At 38.2% G+C, this 22,551-nt stretch overlaps 2 protein-coding genes across 2 annotated transcripts in view; one reads left to right on the top strand and one right to left on the bottom strand.

Annotated features, from left to right (window-relative positions):
• Positions 1–3,865: 3,865 nt before the first annotated feature.
• PLAA (phospholipase A2 activating protein) lies at positions 3,866–22,447 on the bottom strand. The gene is made up of 14 exons (XM_074569202.1): positions 22,215–22,447; positions 20,066–20,259; positions 17,686–17,786; positions 17,477–17,597; positions 16,975–17,142; positions 15,803–15,938; positions 15,135–15,304; positions 14,045–14,202; positions 12,890–13,109; positions 11,745–11,813; positions 10,090–10,161; positions 9,194–9,295; positions 6,126–6,290; positions 3,866–4,584 (listed from the first exon to the last, which is right to left on the bottom strand). The coding sequence occupies exons 1-14, from the start codon at positions 22,361–22,363 to the stop codon at positions 4,019–4,021; spliced, it is 2,391 nt and encodes a 796-aa protein (XP_074425303.1). The 5' UTR covers positions 22,364–22,447; the 3' UTR covers positions 3,866–4,018.
• IFT74 (intraflagellar transport 74) overlaps positions 22,044–22,551 on the top strand; it is a 38,049-nt gene continuing 37,541 nt past the window's right edge. Inside the window, exon 1 of the mRNA XM_074569204.1 lies at positions 22,044–22,339. The gene's annotated coding sequence lies outside the window, so the exon portion shown is untranslated. The remainder of the gene's footprint in view (positions 22,340–22,551) is intronic.

The following is a 22,551-nucleotide window of genomic DNA, read 5'->3' as shown; positions in this document are numbered from 1 at the left end:
AGCTAACCAGGTATGCTGATAAAACTATTTCTAACAATATTGATGTTTTGGTGGTCACAGACTTTTAAATTTAATGTCAAAAAGGGGTGATTCACTCTTAACACTTATTTTTTCCATGTGTTTGATACAGATTGACAATGACTTGGTCCGCATTTGCAAATTCATCCTTGCAACTGGGAAGTCTAGAAAAAAAATTTCACACCAAAATTGAAAGCTCATTCTTTATGGTGAATAAACATCAAAAATCCATTGGAAGAATAGGAAATCTGAAATTGCCCAGATATTCCTTTATGCTTTCAGCAGTTGCATATGGCTCCTTGTTGCTGAACATTTATTTTCACAGTCCATTCAGTACACATTTTGAAAAGGTGGGACATATCTACTGTTCCTAGCCTTTGGATTTGGATAGTTTAAAGAGAGAGGAAAAAAAGAAAAGTGATCACTTTTATATAGTAATGAATCAAATTCAGCTAAGACAGTTTAACTAAATATGTATAAACAACAAACTTCACGCAACTGGAATCAGCAGGTTATAATATTCCCTAAAGCATTTAGTTACGTCCTTAGTACTGATCTGTGGCACTACTCTTCTATAGTATAGAAGAGTATAACATATCATGTTATAGAGAAGGGACTACATCCAACAATAATGAACTTATAGTTCAATGTACAGTGCTTTTCATGAAATAGTAGTTTGTAGACTGAAGTTAGTCTATTTCTGCCTGCAAACTGAACATGACTGTAGTTTTTAAAAGTTTGCCTAACATTAGGCCCTGTAATAATAATCACTACAGAAATCTTTTGATTCATGTATCTCTGGTTACATGACTATAGTCTCCATTTGTCTTGGCAAGTACAGCAGTCAGTGCTGGCCTGAGTCAGTTTTGGTTCCTCATTCAGTTCCCTAGTAAAACATTTTATGTTGTATAGCTGAGTTCTGGTCTAAGTAGATCCCAATTACTTCCACTTCATAAAACCCACGGCAGGCCTAGCAACAAAGGTTTAATGTGAAGCACTACTACATGCTGTTTGCTGTTCCAAGAGCTTCCATTCTAGCTTAGAAAAAGATGCCAGCGGAAGAATTATATGATCTACTGAGAAGCTTTAAATTCTTAGCTGAAGACACAATTTCTCTTTAAGGGGGTCTTGAAATCTCTCAAACGTACTTTTGCTATTCCCCTGATGAATCAAATCAGGAGCATTTAGCACACAGATCAACTTTATTTGAGGTTTATTGCTGTAGATCGCAATCCAGCTCTGAGTTCTGTGCTAGGCACATACTTGTTTTCAATATCCTCTGGTCTCAAAAGATTGGACACATGGACCTCCTGTCTGGCATGCTTCCTACGCATAGATTTAACATCCTTTCACTGAAATGGAAACTTCATCCTGGTGACATTCTTAGGTTTTTCTAGTTGTTGGCAATCTCAGCAGTAGATTATGTTTATGTAGTACACTTACATATATTTGTGTGTTTATGTACATGCATGCTTACATGTACAATGGAGTTTTAGAACAGTATCATTTATAACAAAAGCAATAGTAATTATTCATTTTTGAGATAATACTGACAGAAAGAGCATATTCAGTTGCTGTAAGTCAGAAGACAGAAAAACATGCCCACTGCTTTGTAAAAGATCTTTCTCCCCTTTTTGCTGTTAACCTGTGTTAGCACATACCCAGTTTTGCTACCTAGGGGAAATGCTCACTGAAAGCTACTGTACAAATGCATGAAGGCATAAAAACACCAACAGGCTTCTGCATCAATTAAAAAAACCCACCTTGTTGTAGTTATCTTAAAACATATTGCAAGATCTTGCTGTGTGTTTTAACATTTTTTTTTCATTACTTCCTTTACACGTTACCTCCACTGCCTATGCTGCCACTGCGCATCTCTGTGAGGACAGACTCTCCAAGGACAATCCCTATGGGGATGGAATCCAATATTCCCCACTCCCTCTGTTCCCTCAGACAAGGCTAAATCTTGGAATGGTGAGGTCTTCACGGTACCCTGGTAGCAGCAGCTGTCCTTCTATTCAAATATTCCTGGCCTGCTTTATGTATCTTGCCTAACATGTAGCACTGCAGTCCCCAGATGAAGGATTTTTTTCTATGCCCCATCATTGCCTTGCCAATTTAAGTGAATTTTGTAATATCTCTTAATATGCCATTTCTTGGAGTTGCCAGAACATGTTTATTAATATAAACATTAATTTTTGGTCTGGGAAATTAATAACAATTTTCACGTAAAGAGGTAATCTGTAACAGAGCAATCCCACAATAACAAAACTGAAATGTTAGATGAGTATAGATTTCTTAAAATAGCACATGTACAAACAGTTAAAGAGCACAACATTGAAAAGCTAGAGCTTCAAGAACAATTTTATAGTAGGCAACCAAAATTCAAAAACCAGGCACATTATTTCACAGACACGTTTCCTAAAGGTAGCTTATTAAATGTTTTCTCAGGAAGGGATTGATCTATTGGTAAGCACTGTAAATCTTGAATAATTTCTTGAGTGCCTTATACATCAACCTACAATGGATCAAATGAGAAAACCTGTGACTAAGCCATGATCAAGACTGAGGATATGTATCTGGAAATTAATCAGAAGTGTAACAGTTCAAGTGTGCAACTAAAGATCTGAAAAACAAGATTTGCTGGACGTAATGTACTAATTCAGACAGCTCAGTTAAATGGAGCAAAAAGTTAGAGCTCTTGGTCAAAAAACCCTTCCCATCTGGCACTGATGAGGCGGACAGGTATCATGTGATGAAGAGCTCATGTACCAGAAAAACTTGCCTATTTTTTCATTTTTTCCGTTCTCTTAGTTTCATGAAAAATGTAACTTTGAACATAGACATCTTGACTTCATCTTAATTCTAAACCAAAGTATAACATTTACAGAAGTGAAATATTATTTTCCCTTTGCACAGTCACAACAGTTATGTTAAAGCTACTTCATAAAACCTGACTTTAAATTTGTACAGTTTAGAACAGAATATTTCAGTTTTAAGGGACCTATAATGATCTCTAGTCAACTGCCTCACCACTTCATGGCTGACCAGAAGTTAATGCAAATTATTAAGGGCATTGTCCAAATGTCCCTTAAACACTGACAGGCACGAGGGATCAACCACCTCTCTAGGAAGCCTCTTCCGGTTTCTGCTGCTCAGTCTGTTCTCTGCACCTAAATTTCTCTCCCATTCTTCCAGATGACTTTTTTTTTTTTCTTTTAAATCATCTAATATTTTACAACATAGAGTAAGACACTTGCTATCAATTGGTGTAATATTCCTGTCATTGAAAGTTAAGTCATGTAAAAGCTTTTTTTGAAGTTCAAGCCATTTTACAAGCTACAAGATACCCACTTACCAGTGAAGCACAACATCTATACAGCAGTTAAAGGGTCTATCCCTCAAAAAGTCACCTAATTCTAGGTTAAAAACAGTAAGAGCCATAGAACAGCTAGATTTCAAAAAGGAAGTGGAAAAAAGCTGATGAAAAATCAGATACATGCCGTTTTCTTACCAGGATATTTGACAAGGGTTAATACTAACCAATATTAAGGAACAAGGTTGTGAAAAGCACCATTGAACTTAACAGTTCCCAGGGCCCCTTGTCTGCTGACAAAACTCACGGTCAAGAAAGAGACTCATTGTGCTGAAAGGTGGAAGTGTGGTTGGGGTGGGTGTCAGGAGTTGACAGTCACTGAATCACAGCCATTTCCTACATTTCCATCTAGATGGCCTTTAAGTACTGAGATGGTTTGACTTCTTGGTGATCTATTTTGATCTGAGCTATGTCAGGACTTCTTGCAAAGATCCTGTGCGCTACAGACTTCAGAAAAGCAGTCAAATGACAAACAGTGAAAAAGGTTTTATTTGCTCTGTATCTTGCAACAAATCAAGCGTAATCATCCACAGTATTTTCTCAATTATAGTCGGTCACAAAATATGAACAAGAGCATCTTTTTTTTCTGTATATGTTGTGTCTCCCAGTTGCTACGAAAAACAATTACAGCAGATTAAGAACAAACCTACAGCATTCCTTTACTTTAGCCGGTTCTGATACAGAGACATACTTTTTTATTTGAGAGTCAACTCCAAGAGACTTAGCTAATTGCACAGCACTTGTGTCATCACTGATTAGCGTCCCAAGAGCCACAAGCAGTCTAAAAACAGCTTCAAGATCTTGAACGACTTCCATAACTGTGCTGATTACTGACAAACATTGAGTTTTGCCCTCGATGTTGTTGACTTTATGTAAACATACAGCATAGTTCAATGTCAGCGTAGCAAGCGCAATGTGGATGTTCTTATTAGTGCCCGACTTCATTTCTATTGCTTGTGTCATGATTTCATCCCTCTGTTCCATCATGAGCTTCTGGCCTGCCTGGCTGACAAAGCAATTGCAAAGAGCTCTAAGTGCCAACAGCTGGTTTGCTTGCTTTCCGTTAGGGTTCAGAAATTTAAGGAGAAGGATGATAAATTGGACATGATCCTTTTCACTGCAGAAGTTCTCATTCACAGTGGGATGCCTGACAGACACTCTAAGAATGTCTAGGGCTGGAAAGACAATATCTAAGAAACAAAATAAAAAATATTTTATTATTAATATTGCATTATGTGCACATGTGCTGGTGAGTTTCTTTCAGATACAGTCTTAAACCTCTTGCTTTGGGAACAGACAGCAACAGTTTCATGCAGGAAAAGATTCAGGTAAAGCACAAGTTGTTTGAAATTCATAAACACAAGTATTGACAAACTCATTCTAGTAACAAATTAATCACAAAAAACATGGTCCTTAATTTAGGATAAACAATGCTTTGCAAAAAATCTTAAAATCCTTCCTAAAAGCTCCAATTGATAACAGTGAAGGCAAGCACAAAATACAGTAAATAATCCAAAAAGGTCTCTGAAAGCTTCTCAGTGACTAAACACCCGTACAAAGGCAGCATTCTCCCTTTGTCCTCATTCCGTATCTTACAGTTTAGTGTGGCTACAAAACTGCTTACAGAAAGGAAAATAAGAAAAAAAATATTTTAGACTACCTTCAACTCTCAGACGTAATTTGGATGTCATAAAAGACGTAAAAGGATGTCCTCAACTGATCAGCTGGAAGTCATTGTAAGGAAACTGAACTGAAGCATTTTCTCAGTAGTTTCCTCCCACTTTCACAAATTTCAAATATATCTGCTCCTTAAGTCTACTATCAGTATCCCATATTTCTATCCAAATCAAAGCTAAACTTGGTTGGCTACTTATTGAGCAGTTTGTCCTACAGATATGCAGAATCTTGAGAATTAATACTTTGTACAATATAAACAGTCTGAAAGGTATGATGACATTAGCTATTACCAGCTCCTAGCTGTGCTAAACATAGTTTAAGTGATGTTATATAATGAATGTGAATTTTTGACACCAAAATATTCTTCCTGTTAATAAATCTTTAACTGCAGCTTCAAGAAAGCAGTTCATTTTAACTGCATGCTTATATACTTGTATATGCAATGTATCCATTTTTTCCAGAATGCGCGGTAACAACCAAAATAGACTTTCCAATCCATCAGTGCTGATGACAATACATTATCAATTGAGATTGTATCACTTCCATTTGCATTCATTCAGAATGTCATTTCACTAATGCACTTCTGACCACGTAACCTAGGTTCAGTAACTTATTTTCTACCATATTAAGCAGGAGCTACTTTTGAGGGTTTTTTTAATGATTTTATCTCCATAATTCCATCTCTCATTTCATAACAACTTAGGACTCCAACCTCACGCTTCTTTGCTCTATCTCCAAACAAGCCTCACACTTCTTTGTTGAATTCATTAGCTCCTGCTAATGAAATAACCATGACCGGTGTTCATATCAAGTTTCTCCTTCATGTTTACTGTTGTGCCAACAACAAAACTTGCAAACCAGTTACCAATTCTGCAATTCATGCCACAACCCCTGCTACTGATTGGTGCTATTAGCATCTGTTTATCATTTTCTGGTTTCTACTTGGGTTATAAACTGTTTGGGACATACTCTGTGTAACAGACAACTTAAGAAGACTTTTGGTTCATGGTGAAGTATCGATATGATGGTCCAAAAAATAACTGTGAGTGCGTACCTTCTGGCCAGTTAACTGCTCTCCATAAAGTCTGAAGTTGCTGTGCTGTAGGTGTTTCTGAAGAGTTGTTGCATGTTGCAGACAATAACTTTTCTAGGATTATCAACTCATCTTCTGTAAGCTTATGTTCTTCACTTGCACTGCCATTAAGTTCCTTTAATTTGCCTGTAAGACCAACAGAAGAGGCATGGCTTACTGACATTAGAACTTCACAAATCCAGATCTTGAATGATACCACAAAAGCACTTTATAAACAAGTTACAACTATTGTAATTGTTTTGGGGAAGATTTGGATTTATAAACATTACTTTTCCTAGTTCCATCATTTTCTAATTTTAAAGTTTTAATCATCACAATGGTTGCTACTATTAAGCCCCCTCTAATACTGCAACACAAAGATTCAGAATTCACATCTTAGCCTACACACAGGCAAAAATAAATACAATGAAACAAAGAAAAGAATAAGACCATTAGTTTTCATAACTGAAATATGATTCCTTTTTTGCTCTTTTCTATTATTAGGTAGTAGAAACAATAAAGAAACTCTATGTTCTTAGTGTGATGACAGTTTTTGTATTTTTACTCATTTAAGTGCCATAAACAAAATATGATTGCACCATGTCCTATGTCCAAATTTCAATGTAATTTAAAAATCAAAGTACTGTTAAAATTATTGTAGTGTACAGAATTTTGCTTAAAATGGAGCTGGCATTAAGTTACTGGCAATCATGGTTCTTCCAGAATTGACGAGGGCCATGTCAATAAACACAAGCAGGCAGCATTACATTAGTACACCATTATGAGATTTATAGTATGCACAGAAATCAACTGTGGGCCTCCTATAAAAAAAACATATAGCTATTAAATCCATCCCAGTCCTGCCATAATATTTACAATGGTATTTAATCATGAACTGTTGCAAAACTGCAGGAAACTCAGTGAAGCTAGTTTTCAGATTCTAAGCTTTAAAAAAAACAAACAACCCACTGAGCCTGTGGCTAAACTGGTTACCATTTAAGAATACTGGACAAAAATAAATACTGATACAGTATGTTTTTAAGACTATGTAGAAGTCTCTGCTTTGCTATAACATAGCGGAATGAAGGTCAGCCAGTCTTGCCATTCTCCCTCTTCAGAAGTTTTGGACAAAGTTTTACAGTAAAATCTGTGCAAAACTAGGAAGAGGCTAAGTTTATTTAGTAGCAACAACTTCCAGGAAAAAAAATAACCTATTTTGCAAATCCCTTATCTTCACCCTGAAAAAACAAATACCAGAGTGCAAGAAAATTCAGGGAAACAGGATGAAGCTCACTGAAGATTCTGACTGATATTTTTAAACAGAAAGTGAAACCTGAGCAATACGTAGAAGAGCAAGACCTTGAGGCTTCTACAAGCAAGACCCTGAGGCTTGAGAAGTGGACACATGCAAACGTCATGAATTTCATCAAGGCCAAGTGCAAGTGTCCTGCACCTGGGCTGAGGCAATATCCAGCATCAGTACAGACTGGGCAATGAATGGATTGACAGCAGCCCTGCAGAGAAGGACTTGGAGGTACTGGGATTGGACATGACCCAGCAATGTGTGCTTGCAGCGCAGAAAGCCAACCGTATACCAGGCTGCATAAGAAAAATTGTGACCAGCAGGTCGAGGGAGGTGATTCTCCACTCTCGTGAGATCCCACCTGGAGTACTGAGTCCAGCTCTGGGGTCCCCAGCACAAGAAAGTCATCAACTTGCTGGAGCAGGTCCAGAGGAGGACCACACTAATGATCAGAGAGCTGGAACACATCTCCTGTGAAGACAGGCTGAAAGAGCTTGGGTTAGTCAGCCCAAAGAGAAGGCTCTGGGGTCTTCTCTTTGCAGCCTTTCAGTACTTAAAGGAGGCTTAAAAGATGAAGGGAAACTTTTTATCAGGGCTTGTAGTGACAGGACAAGGAGTAATGGTTTTAAACCAAAAGAGACACCAGAACAGGTTGCCCAGAGAAGCTGGGGATGCTCTATCCCTGGAAGTGTTTGAGGTCAGGTTGGATGGGGCTTTCAGCAAGCTGACCTATTGAAAGATATCCCTGCCCACAGCAGGGGGCTTGGACTACATGATCTTTAAAGGTCACTTCCAACCCAGACCATTCTATGATTCCATAGAATCCTAGAATACAGAAGAATTCCTATAAGTTCAGGAGCTTGCCCTCTTCAAGAAGTTGGGTAAAGGTGCTTTTTTTCCAAAATGCAGAATCTTTTGTTTCAAGTTTCTTCATCACACTATCTAGACAACTACAACATTTTCACGCTCTGTATATAAAGGGGAGGGAAGGAAGCAAGAGAATTTTAATGTGGAGATCTTCAAGGCAGGTACACTGTGAGTACAAGCTAGTTTTACAAAACCCTTAAATGTACTAATGTATGTTCAGAAACATACTGAAATAAACTGGTAACAAAAAGGGTAGAGATTCTGTGGAACATTTACAGAAAATATAGAGAAAGAGATAGTAGAACAGGACTGAAGCATAGGAAGAGAAGGAAAAACAAGCCAATAATAAAATTTACATAGAAGTGTATAATTACTAAATATTGTACCCTTTTTCTCTTATGTAGAGTGTTCTCTTAAATATAGAAGTCACCACTGCAACCTATGAATTGCAGAATGCCTAACTTTAAAACTTCATAGATTACACTGTATGGTTATCTGGTGAACTAAAACTTTCATGAGCAAGATCAGAAAGGGATTGCACATGACCTGCATACTTAGCAGCTAGGCAAAAAAAAAAAAAAAAGGTACAGTATTCAATGTACCAGCTTGATAAAAAAGATGCTGATCAACAGCAGATATAAGCTGAGGGGGGAAAAAAAAAAAAGGATATCCTGTATTAGATGGAGTTCCTGTGAAGTTTACTCATACTCCTAAGCCTTCAAATACACGCCCCTTTGAAGTGGTGAATGCAGTTTTAAAAGGTCAAAAACCAGAAACAGTAGGAAAGCTATGAGAAATCACCTAGCTTTTTGAAAAGATCAAAAGTGAAGTTACTATAAACAGATGAAAAAAAAAACATGGTTAAAAGTAAGAAACTGACCAAGTATCTGTGTAGGATTTGCCTGGTCAAATGTGACAGCGTCCTTCTTCGGAAAATAAATATTTTCAACTTTAGCTGCAGCTGACTGGTAGGCACCCATTCCTGCATAAAGGAAATATGAGAAGTTCAACAGTGTATCAGAGAGTCTGACATAGAACAATATCCTACCAGTAAGTCCCTCCTACTGGACATTACTCAAAAATAGCTTTTTAAAAAATTGAATGCTTATGCAAATAGCTGTCATTCCTTACATTATTTTTTACGTTCAAGGGTTAAAGCTTAAAGCAATACCTTCACAAACTGTTCTCTTCCATGTAAAAATTTACTATACAAGTGCAAATTATTAACAGCGATTTCTGAATTACATGAACTAAATACAAATTCACAGGAATGGGTATTGCAGGTAAGACATAAAATGTAAAGGTCATTTTTGAACAAAGATCCCTCCCACACCTGAAATCTTATCTTTGGATTATTTTCATAATGAATAGGCCAAGTTTTTATATTGGAAGATTTGCAGATATGACCAAGTTACGTCATACAATAGTAGCCTGAAATATCTTTAGAAAGAGAGTAATAAAAAGCTTTAATCACGACCTCTAGTGGTTTTCTGCAGTCACAGGTGAATTAGTGGTTGATACTGTGTAATTTCCATTAACTAGAAATATCAGTTAGGAAACCAAAAATCCTACACAGAAAAACAACAGTGCATGACTCCTGCATACAAAGGAAGGCTCTGTTATCCCTATTTTCTGAATAATTTTGAGTATAAGCAGCTTCAATCTGCTCATTATTTTTAATTAAGTATAAATTTGCTTCAATATGGAATCCATGTCACGGGAGTAACTGAAGCAAAAGCTCAGGGATGCTTTTCATTGGCAGGCATCATCTCTTACCTGTATAAGGATCAACCCCACCCACTGGAGCTACTGCATTTGATGCTGAACCAGGAACATAGCGACCAGCACCTGAACAGAGACATTAGGCTTTTTAAACACCACCACTGGTAAAGAGGTAATGTACACCTGTATTTAGTTACTAGTTTTCAGACATCACTATTAAAGGTGTTACTTTGCGCTAAAGGAATTACAGAGAAGTCTTCAACAGTTCCTGAAGTTTAAGGATTAAATCTATGCCTATATGTGAGGGTGGTGCTGGTGATGAGGATGGCATTCACAAGCTCAGTGACCCACATCTGGGAGACACTCTGGCATGGTCTCCGCACTCACTGGTGCAAAGGCCCTCAGGACAGCAGATACTTTATCCATGACAAGCTACAGGGGGACGGCACTGCTGCCCAGGCCTTGCCTCTCACCGTGCCTGGGGCCAACAGTGGCCACTCCTGTGGGAGGTGGACTCTGTGGCACTGAGGCCTCAGGTGAAGGAATTGCAGGATCTTAGCATCTGCAGAGAGCACAACCTGAGACACACGAAGCAAGGGAGGAGAGACAGATGAAAACCACAGTAGAATAGGAACAAAGAAAGACTATCAAGATGGGGAAGGCTGAAGGCTATGGCTTTTGGCAACAGCGCAAAGGCTTCTGCTCCACCTGTAGATCTGCAAATGCAGAACAGGCACAGTTCCCTGGCATTGGTGAAGACACTCAACAGGGGATGGATGCATCAGACCCAGCTGAGACCACACCTTGTGTCTGAAAAAAGGGGAAAGGCAAGCAGCAGTGATGGGAGGCTTCCTCCTGCAGGGTGTGGAGGCACCCATCTACTGACATAACCTGATACCTTGGGAGGTTTTGTCTGCTGGAGGCCAGGATGCTGCAGAGAGACTGCCAAAGCTTGCGTGGCCTTCAGACTATTACCCTGCTACCATTCCACATGGGCATCAACGGTACTGCCAAGGAAGTCCTGGAGAGCATCTAGAGTGATTAAAGAGCTCTGGAGGCAAGTATGAAGGGCCCAGGTGGTGCTTCTTTGATGCTGCCAGTAAAGCAAAAACTCTTGAGTAGAAGCAGGCTTACCAAGTGGGTCAGCAACTCTGCATGGCTCATTTTGCAGGCAGGATTTTAGCATCAATGACTACAAGACTATCTTTCAGGAGCAAGAGCTATACTTATCAGGGATGAGATCTGTCTGACGAAGTAGGGCTGGAATATCTTTGCAAGCAAGCTTGCTAAACTAGTGAGGAGGACTTCAAACTAGCTCTGCCAGGGAGGGTTAGAATCTAAATTTAGGGTGCAAGGTACCAAGAAAGACCATGTAATAAGAAAAAAGGAATAATAAGGGAAAAAAAAAAACAAACTAATTTTATGAATACGCTCATGGCTGTGTTGGCCATGCATCTGAGAGTTTGTCAAAACATAGAGTTTAAGACCTACTCTTTGGCTGTAGAGGACAGAGTGACAGGAAGCAGATGAGACAGCAGGGGGCTCTCCTAAACCAACCTGGACATGCTTTGATAGTGGCAGAGTCCACACTACTGCCCCAAACGGACAACTGCAAGAAACAGTGGTCTGTGCCAAACACTGAATGCAACTGATCATGATAAAATACGCATCTTAAATGCTAGCAAGACAGATTATGAATTTTACATTACCTGTAAATGGATCTGCCGCAGGTATTGTACTTGACCCAGATGAAGAGCCTGGCACATAACGTCCAGCACCTAGTGAAACAGTAAGAAAAGCAATGACTATCATATACAGCTTGATGTTATTAAAATGTCAATAGTTTTCATACAGAAACATTCAAAAATAAAGCCAAACATCAAATATGTCTTATTGTTTATTTTGATATTAAAAGCAATCTGTTCCTATCCACACAAGAGTCCCCTGATGCTGAACAAATTCTCCCTAATTATTTGAGCATCAAAAATTTGTTTTCTGGGGCATATACGTTACACATTTGGACACAGCCAAATCAAAAGTATGTGCGTAAGTTCAGATGACTGCAGCTCCATGGGTTACATCTGAACTCGATTAGCCTCTAGTCACATTTCTAGTTCACTGCAAAAAAATATATTTTGCTCAATTATTGTAATAACATTTCATTCCTACCTTCATGTTTGTAAAACTAGATGAAATAAGACTGGTTTGTTTTGTATATGTGATAAGCAGGATGTAATTGATACACATGGTTCAGCTTATGAGCAATTAACTTGTTCCATAACTTCCCTGAAAAAGGGTCATTTATGTATTTCACTTAGTTTCAGTTCATTCTCTAGCTAAATTTTTGTATTTTATTAATTGCCTTAACAGCACCTGGCCACCTCTTAGAGTAACATGAAAAGTGGAGTTTTCTTCCACTGGGAAAAAAGACTAGACTAAAAAAATACAACTGGTGTGATTAAAATTTTGTTGAAGATTTGTTCTGACAAATAATTCACACATTTGTAAGGTTTTCATATTTTTCTTGTCAGATCTATCTGTGCCTTGCCCTCAGTCGTTTGAGGACATTAAAGTGTGGAGGAGCTACAACACTGAAATCTGCCTGAAGCACACAGTGAGGTGGACTGAAAAGTGTCTGAACAGCCAGACCCAGAGGGTGGTGATCAGTGGCACACCACCTACTTGGAGGCCAGCTGCTGGTGGTGTACGCCAGGGGTCAGTACTGCGTCCACCCCTGTTCAACATCTTCATCAACAATCTGGAAGACTGGCCAGAGCACAACCTCAGCGAGTTTGCTGATAACATGGAACTGAGAGGAGTGACTGATGTCATCATTTAAGTTTATAATTTTTACCTGTAAATGGATCGGAATATTGAGCACTTGTACTCAACAGTGTTTGCCCTTTAGTGTTGTCAATAATAAACTTGGCCACCTGATCCAGAAACATAGGATTTAGATCATTCTTCTGCAGGAAATTGTATGCAGTCAGCCAAGGATCATCCGTGATGTTATATGGCAGTTTGTAGGAAGGCCCACTTTCATTTACATCAATAGTGAAAACATAGTCATACTCCTTTAAGCAGATTAAAAATAAAAACAAATTAGAAGTTTGTCAGCACTTTTTACAGAAGGATGTACCAAATGCATACTAGTAATGGCCCAGGGCTAAGCCTAAAAACTTTAATACTGCTACTTGCAGATTGTATCAATAATACTCTCCTACACAGGCTGCAAGTAAAAAATACTTAAACTATACCCTGTGTTTTCCAGAATTCTTTGTCTTGGGGAGAGGAGGCTAGAACAACATATCATGATAATGTGTGTACAGATATAATACAAAATAACAGATGCATAAGGTAACTCTCGTGGACATCTCTGGCTGCCTGCATAGCTACAGGGCAGTCACATATGTCAAAAAACTTCAGTCTTAAAAGCACACTCCTAATACTGAAAAACAACAAATTCCTAAGGTTTTTTTCCCAACCATGTCAGAGATAAAATTAGTATCTCAAACGCATTCCTTCTGAGTTGGTGCTAGACAGAGTCTGTTCTATGTATATTTCAGTAAGACAAACATTTTTCAGCTTATCTGTCTTTGGGTTCAAAAGTTACTATAGAAAAGCTGTACAGAAAGCCTGGTACTTAATATTTTAGGTAAGCCTCACATTATAAATTGTATGGGTCACTTCCTTTGCAAAGGAAGTTAAAACTAACTTCTCAAGGTATTGGCAATAAATACTAGAGAACTTAATTTCTCTACTAATAGTTTACTTCTATCCAAAATGGTTTGTGTCCATTGGCTTGCTCATTTTACAAAAAGTGTTTCAAAAGCAAGTAGTACTTATTTACACTTCTGCATTTTAATAGATCACGGCAGACAAAAAAAGTACCAACAAATACCTATTTTATAAGTTATATTTTATCTAAGCAAAGACTGGAATAAATTTTTAATGAGAAATTAAGCATTTTACTTAGGTAGGAATAAAACCAATTAAAGTTTGCATATACCTTTCCTTCAAATAAAACCTTTCCAGATGTTTGTTGCGTGGCTCCAGAAGAACCAACAACATCACCAATCTTTATCCATCTTCCTTCACTAACACTCCATTGATATGCTTCTACTTTCCCATTATCTTTAATAAGCCGTGTCTGTCCATCTCTTGTTCCTGTAGACAGGAGTGTTTAAGAGTTTGAACATATTCCAGAATGTGATTTACTTAGGAGAGAAAAATGTCTTCAAATCGCACTCACGTTTAAAGATGAAAAGATAGTTCACCAACAGTCACAGCACAGAAGTAACTAGATACTACACGTCACAACAAGAATAGCAGAAATCTTGACAACAGCATTTTACAATTACAGTAATGGTATCTGCCACCAGACTAAGTTGCAAAAGCAATCCTTAAGTCAAGTACTTCAAAAGTTTACCATTTTCACAGGGAGATGACAATCAAGAAAGGTGATATTCTCCCACGGTCTAACAAGTTGGGAAGCTTCATACGATTGTAAGATTTATGCCACTTGCTGATCAGAGCCAAGGGCTGAGGTCACTGGTTACTTCGCCTTGGGAAAAAGTATTTGTCTATTTAAGAGTAATCTTAACTATCACTGCTTCCACTGTATTCTGAGTAATCTCCTGAGTACCTCTAAAGCGTAAACCAAGCCAAGACAAACTTTTCCAAGCCAAAAACTAAGGCAGAAAATTTGCATCTACTTTTCTTTTAGGAAAAAAATTTCCACATTCAGTAGGCCTTTTGCAAATTATGTAACTGTCTCATATACTACTGGCACAACCAGCATAACAGATCTAAAACATCTCAAACACACTACAGTATCCCGAATTCCATGTTCTTCTAAATTCTCATAAGAGAAATATTTTTTACCATTTTAGTCTGCAAAAAAATCCCAACATATATTTAAACTAGAGTCTTGCCTTCAAAAGGATCAATGAAAGAACAGTAGAGCAAAATTAAACTGTTTTCTTCAGTAGCTCTATTAAAAATGATCAAAGCTTTAATTTTGGAAACTATGGAAAGTATAATTCCTCAGAACTAAGATCTGGAGGTATCTCTAACCTGACAAAAGTATAATAACTTACCAGGATCCTTAAGATGTTCTCTTCCAGGAAGGTCATTAGCATTAATATCTCCTAAATCACCAGTTTTAGGGTCAATGGATGCTTGGGAAAGCTCATTTTCAAAAACTTGAATCTCCTCAGCACTTGCTGTACGTTCCAAAGATGCTGTAAACACTCTTATAATTCCATCACTGAATGGAGAGAAATCAGTCACACAGAAATACTATTTTAAATGTCAAAATGATTACATACATTCTAATGGTGACTTCTATGCCAGAAGAAACCATCATTATTTCTAAAAACCCCTCCCAACTATTTTTATGAAAGGAATTCACTCTTACAGTAAAAACAATTACACACAGTAAAAACAGCCAAAGAAGGACTTAAACAGGTAACCTTCTCTGTAGTAAAATTTTAAAATCAAGATAGGATATGCCTATCAAAAGGGTTCCTTATACAGTACTTGTAAGTCCATTCTCAGTCTCTTCATGGTTTACCACGTTCACAACGAACTCACTCTACCTCTGCAATTCACACATAATTGACTTTTTGGAATAAGCATAGCACATGTTTAAATTTAATCCACACACACACTTGGATGGCTGTATTTTTAAATATAGATGAAAGTGATATCCAAAGTGAAGCTTGCAATTTCATCTAAAAATACACTGGGAGTAAAACCTGAATACCTTGCACCAACTACGATGTCACCATTATCTAACACACAGCAGCACCATACAGACTGAGCTGGAAGTCTGATAGTTTGAGCACATTCCCCTTGTTTCCAGATTCTAAGAGATCTATCCTCTCCAGTAGTTACAAAATCTGAAAGAAAAAGTAATAAAAACTTTTCAAGTATATTTTTAGTGTACTAGATACTGTGATACTGCCTTTCTGCAACTGGGTATCTAAAAATTAGAACAGTAAAAGAACCTTTATACAATTTAATACTTCTCTCAGTTGCAAGAAGAGAGCTAAAAAGAAAGCTACCACAGTTGTCTTCTCAAAAAAACAAAATTAAAGTGCATAAATTGTGGACTAAGCAGCCAGTCAAGGAATGAAATTACTCTCAAGACAAACAAAAGCTTCCTTCCTCCTTTCAAGAGTGTAAACAAGGAACTTTGAACAATTTTGTAACCATCATTGTTTTACCTACACTACACTTGCAAAGGAGGCTTGTTTTTCCAGGAAACATGCATAAAGCATTCTCTAAAGTCTATAAACGCCTCGATGAGGAATTTTAAGGCATAAGAGATTTACAAAATACACATCCACTAATATACATGCAATTTACCTGTTGAACAAATGCACAAGTGTCCCATACACCACACAAAGGTCACTGACTTGGAATTTCTTCTGCAACTGACTGCAACAGTTAGTTCTGAACCTCTAAACCTCTAACTCTGAAAACAAATGCAATTAAGCTCCACACATAAAATTCTTATTTATTCTTCTAAACTATTTGTAACGTACTTTGAAAACCTTTGTGGAAGTATCTAAGTTTACACTATCTGTTATGCCACACGTTGCCATTTTAGTACTCTGCAACAATGCTGAAATACAGGTGGCAACCTAGATGACAGTTTTGCCTATCGCTTTGGCAAAAGTTTCACTTAAACCTTACAATCAGGCCTAACCCAGGACCTTTCACTTCACCTACTGCCAGAGCAATTGTGCTGGAGGGGTGATTTGGAGTCAATCACAATTTATTTTTTTTTTTTAAGTTATTTATGCTAAGGAAAGAAGTAATTAAACTCTACCTCAGTTCTTTACTTGTGGCAGTTCCACAGAACTACCGGATGCCTACCTTGTAATTTCATTTTGGAAGAATGTTCAGTAATAGTCACAAAAATAATCCTACCTTTACAGTGAGGGAAGACAGAGATGCTGTATATGTAATTTGTATGTCCATAATACACCTGCAGACACTCGCCAGAGATCTGCCATCTTCGAACACTAGCATCATTAGCACAGGAAAGGAATTCCATTTCACTGAGAATAGCTAGACCTCTCACACAATCTTCATGTCCTTTATAAAAGAAAGGAAGACTTTTAATGCAGCTTTTATTTCCATTAGCAGCAGTATACCATTTCTATTTAGCTCACATTAAAATCCTGGCAACTAATCTTCATTATGGGAGCCGATTAAAAAAAAAAAAACAAACAAAGGCAATTTATTGCTCATTATTCTCTGAAAAAAAATCTAATTATTTTTAAAAAGTTACATGATTTCTGGGCATATAACTCAAGAAAATTTAAAAATCCTACCTAAAAATTGTTCAATTTACCTACAGTTTTAATTTTTTTCTCTTTTTAAAAGAACACATGCCCCTGATTAAACTACCAACTGCAGCACCATTTACCAGTGTATGTTCTTTCACATCTTCCTGCCTTCCACAGTTTAATAGTTTTGTCAGCTGAGCCAGTCAACATTAATCCCTGTTCAGGCAGTATTTTCACTGCCCATATTGCAGCTGTGTGACCCTGGAAAAAAAAAACAAAACACATTATTAGACTTGTCAGAATCAAACTGAGAGTACCTATTTTATATTCATGTAGAGGAACTTCATACCTGTAGTGTCATCATACATCTGTCATTCAACCAGACCTTGGCTGTTGTATCCCACGATCCACTTAATAATGTGCCGAATTTCCCAGATGAAAGACTGCAAACTGGAATGAATATTCAAATCAGCACTGACAAGTTTCCTGCATTGCCACCAATCTTATGCCAGCAATTTAAAGTGATTTATTTAAGAAGATTTACTTGGTATTAGTAGTATATTTAGTACTGAGGAGTTTGGGGAAGAGTTAAGTTGAAGTGTAGGTGCACTGCCACCTAGAAAGGTGCTGCTTAAAAATCTGTTCACTTTAGATGACAAAATTCCACATCTTTTTGCCATTCGTATTTTTAAATTTCTCTTAGTACCAGATCTCTTCTCCTCAGACTAGAATATTTTGACAAGCAGGTTAAATAACCAGTCAAGACACAGAATTAATGCAAAGGTTTAGTTTTAAGATTACAGAGAAAGCCAAGATTTAATCAACATGTATTCATTTATATCCTCAAGAAGCAAAATTTTGTACAAAAAACAATTAGCTCACCTTCTTGGAAGGCAAAATACTACTACCAAGAAATAGTGGTGACATGTAAAGATTTAACAAAATGATAATCTGCAACTGCTCCAGTAATACACAAGTACAAAACTGAAGACACAGGATGCTAACAAGTTTACTAGTAAGTTTACAAGAAAAGCTAAGTCATAGAGTACCCTGTCCACCTAATCATTCATAAAAGGGAAATACAGCTTGATATTTTTTCCTTCTGTGACTCCACAGTGAGAATCAGACAGTATTCTACCTGTCATTTCTCATGTCCTACTTTTTCTGCACCTTAAAAAAGATTTTACGATCACTGTAATTTTACATTTTATTAATGTTTCCCGTTACTGTAAAAATTGCTACAAATACTTTTTTTGTAGGGAAATCTATAACTTGTCTAGAACGCTTCATTCCTTTTTACACCTCTGGAGAGTGCATATCACACATTATTTTAACTACTCATCCATCCCAGGTTTCTGATAAAGGACACAAGTTATTCCATGCCTTACACAGTGACATTTTCTTTCATTCTCAGAGAAAACCAAGAACTTTTACAATACAAACATAAATTTTAGGTGCTGTTTAGCAGTCCAGGATATTTTCAAACTGGTCTCCACAACTATTCTTTAACACAGTTAAAAAAAAGCCCCAAAACCTCCAAGACTTGAAATGTTTATTTTTGATACCCTATAATTACATGATTAGACTGTTCAAAGGTCTATTATATACTAGATCAGCTCGCTGCCATGGTTTAACCCCAGACAGCAGCTAGGACCATGCAGTCGCTCACGCAGTTCTCCCCCTTCCACCACAAGGGCAGAGATAAGAGGGAGAAAAGGAGGGGAAAGGGAAAAAAAACCCAAACCCTCGTGACTTGAGATAAAGACGATTTAATAGAACAGTAACAGAAAAGGAAAATAATAATAATGACACAAGCCACTCTCATCACTTGGTGAACTGGTATCTTCCCAAGCAGTGATCATGAGTACCCCCCCACGCCCTCATGGCTAACTCCATTTATATACTGAGCATGATGTCTATGGTCCAGAATATTCCTTTGCCCATTCCATTGTTCTATCTACAGTCCTTATCAGCTTCTATGGGAAGCTGAAAAATGTCCTTGAAAAATATAAACAACACCTGGCAACAACTAAAACCAATATGCATTATTGACATTCCTTTCATAGGAAATGTGAAACACAGCAACCACTAGAAAAAAAATTAACTCTAGCCCAGCTGAAACCAGGACACACACAAAAAGAAAAACTTCGTACACAAATATGAAATTGCTGAATCTTATTATATAATCAAGAAGAGGTATACAAAGTTGGTTTACTATGTCACATACTGCACTGACCTGACTAAAGAGAGATGAAATTTCTGCAGTCAGCTTTTAGTCTTTACTATGTATTTAAAGGACCAATTAATATTTGATTCCCCATTTAGGTAACAAAATGGTCAGTAAGAGTTTGTTTATTTAGGAAGCTGACTTTTCTACTTCTATCAACTTTGGCATAAAAATTAAGCTTAATACAAGGAGAACTAAATTAACTGCTTCTTAAAAATCCAACTCTAAGCAAAAGGATAACCATTCTGTAAATTGCCACGTGTTCACACATAACAGTAAAAGCTCAAGCATTCATCAATGTAAACTTGGAAGTCCTTGCAATGAACTGTCACTGCATGAACTGAGATTATAAAATCCTATTTTGCAGAGGCCATAGCAAATAGTTTGCTACATTAAATACCAAATAAATTAAAATTGAGTTTTATAACTTCAATTTTAATTTCCTCTAACAAATCACATTAACTTTTATGCAACAAATTAAAAAAAAAAAAAGACTACATACCTGTGTTCTTATGACCCTTAAGGGTGTAAAGAGGAGCTGGGTTGTCAACTGTGAAAATGCAAATATTATGATCATTGCCACCAGTTGCAATCAGCCCACGAGGATAGAGGTCACTTGGAGGTATGATGCACACACAAGATACAAAATTTGAGTGGCCACTCATACAGTGCATTTCAGTAAAACCCCTGTTAAGACTAAACATATACAATAATCAGTTTAGAGTCACGACAGAAACAGTACTTATTTGAGGCACTGAATTACAACACATGTTTTATACTCCAACTCTTGAATTAATAAATATAATTGTAGTGTGCTGAATAAATACTATGGCTCTCCTATAAAGAATGAAAAACTTAACAGAAAAATAATATCCCAGCGTTACAACTCAGTAAGCAATCTTTAAAGCTTTCCACTTATTTTTCAGTAATGGTAGGCCTGGAAGGACTTAGTTTTGATTTTCGTTGCTCATTGGCAAACACTATGCCCAATTCGATCAGTAGTTACAGTTTGCCTTTATGAAGTCTTTTACTGTCTCAAGACTTAAATATGTACCCCAATATACCCTAAAATAACAGAGCACATAAACGAAGGAAGTTTACTGCCTGCCAAATCTATTCACTGGCTCTTAATTAGGAGCACTGCAGAGGTTTAACAGTTAAACAGATTCAAGCAGCACCCTTCTTTCCTTATCATGATCCAGCCTCAATAGTTATAGCACTAATTGGAAAAAGCTAGTTATCCCCACATAATAAAAGTATGAGTTGCGGTGGTGTCTGGTTGGTTTGGGGCTTTTTTTCTTTCTGCATTTGCTTCCCCCTTACCCCAAAAAACATAACATATCATATCACACTATCATCCTTCATACTCTAATGCTCATAAAGTTTGGAATATGTAGGGAAATCACAATACTCTTCTAAATTTTAAAACGTCTTCTCTGCTGAAGGTACAGAGAACAGATGAAGGTAACATATGTCCCTGTAAAATTTAAATAACAAAAATAACATACAGCAGTTTGCTTGCCCACTGAACCCTGCCTAATGTAATACCAGAATCTTCAAAGCAGAGAGAGATAAACATTACCAACACTATGACTCTGCATGAGTTACTCATGTCTTCCTCACACAGCCCTCAAAAATTATGGGTTAAAATTATACTTCCTTATATGCAATAAATTTCTATGCAATTTAACAAGTTCTACCCCTTGTGATGAGAGATTTAACAAGACACACTTAATGAGATTAGCGTTCCCCCCCGCACTCAGCTGCAGAGCTAGAGATATCAATTTAAACATACATGTGAGCATTCAGGCAAATTCGTCCATTATCCCTGTTTCAGCAGTGGAAAGAATATCCACACCTAGCAACTTCAGAATCCTGTTCACAATTCAAAACTACAGACAGGTGAGGAGATGTGTCCTGTGGCTTCCTGCAACACCCTACATCTGCACCACCTCCTACAGATATTGCTTAGCACTACCTCTTCTGGTCACAATGATACACTGAAAAATTCACAGAGTGAATTCAACAAGATGAATGCAGTCAAAGACAACCCTGTACAACATGAATATCAGAGAAAATAATGTTGGGTTTTTTTCCTTATCCAGTGCCTTTGTGTATTTAAATTTCCTGTGTGGTTTTGGGTTCATATCCCATTTTATGGTCAAAGATTCCTGCTCAGCAAAGGCGAGAAAGGAGTTTTCTAAAAACATTCAAAGCATATCACCGTACTATCAAAAATGCAGCATTATTATTTAGCGGAATTACTTTGGTATTGAATATCAAGAGGTGGAAACCAACACTAAGACCACCGGGAAAAAAGACCTCCGGATTTATAAACGTTGTTAGCGCCTGCAAAGCACGCTAAAATATCGACATAGAGTTAACTGTCTGACAAATGCAACCTATCCCAGAGGCAGGCACGCAAGCGGACACGCCGTGGCCATTCACAAATTCCCCAGCCCGCCTCCATGAACAGACTCCCAGCGCCGCGCACGGCCCAGCCCCTCCCCGGACCCCGGCGATCCACCCGGCCGTCCCGCCACCGGACACGACCTCGGGGGACCCTCCGGGCCCACCGCAACCCGGACCGCCCGCCCAGGCCCGCCCAGAGCCGGCGGCTCTGCCGACGACAGCCGCGGCCCAGCGCTCACCCGTCAGGAGCCCAGAGCCGCGCAGTTCGGTCCCGGGAGACGGACACGAAACCGCCCGGCGGGAAGATACCGCACGTCAGGCCCCGCACGTCCTGCCTGTGCCCCACCAGGGAGCAGCGAAGCCGGTACGCGCCGCCCTCGCCCGCCATGGCGAGAGGCCGCCGAGTGAGGTATCCTGACACAGCAACTAACCCCGCCGCCGCCGATACCGGAAAGCGCCTACCGCCGCGCCGGAAGAGCACCCACAGAGAACGCCGGGCCGGAGGGGCGGCGAGACTACAGCTCCCGGCAGGCACCGCGCCCCGGAGCGGGGGCAGAGCTGCCTGTCTTCCGCCGC

The sequence above is a fragment of the Larus michahellis genome, chromosome Z (assembly GCF_964199755.1).
Source record: "Larus michahellis chromosome Z, bLarMic1.1, whole genome shotgun sequence".
Lineage (NCBI taxonomy): Eukaryota > Metazoa > Chordata > Aves > Charadriiformes > Laridae > Larus > Larus michahellis.
The sequence above is the reverse complement of the archived record's forward strand: the minus strand, read 5'-3'. Positions and strand labels throughout refer to the sequence as shown.

Bases quoted from the DNA above. Each gene is read 5' to 3' on its own strand.
- PLAA (XM_074569202.1), bottom strand. From the start codon at position 22,363: ATGGCGGGCGAGGGCGGCGCGTACCGGCTTCGCTGCTCCCTGGTGGGG. The intron at 20,260-22,214 runs GTGAGCGCTGGG...GTATATGTTTAG, and splicing joins CGGCTCTGGGCTCCTGACGG to TCTTAACAGGGGTTTTACTG. The intron at 15,939-16,974 runs GTAGGATTATTT...TTTTTCTTTCAG, and splicing joins TGTCTTCCCTCACTGTAAAG to ATTTTGTAACTACTGGAGAG.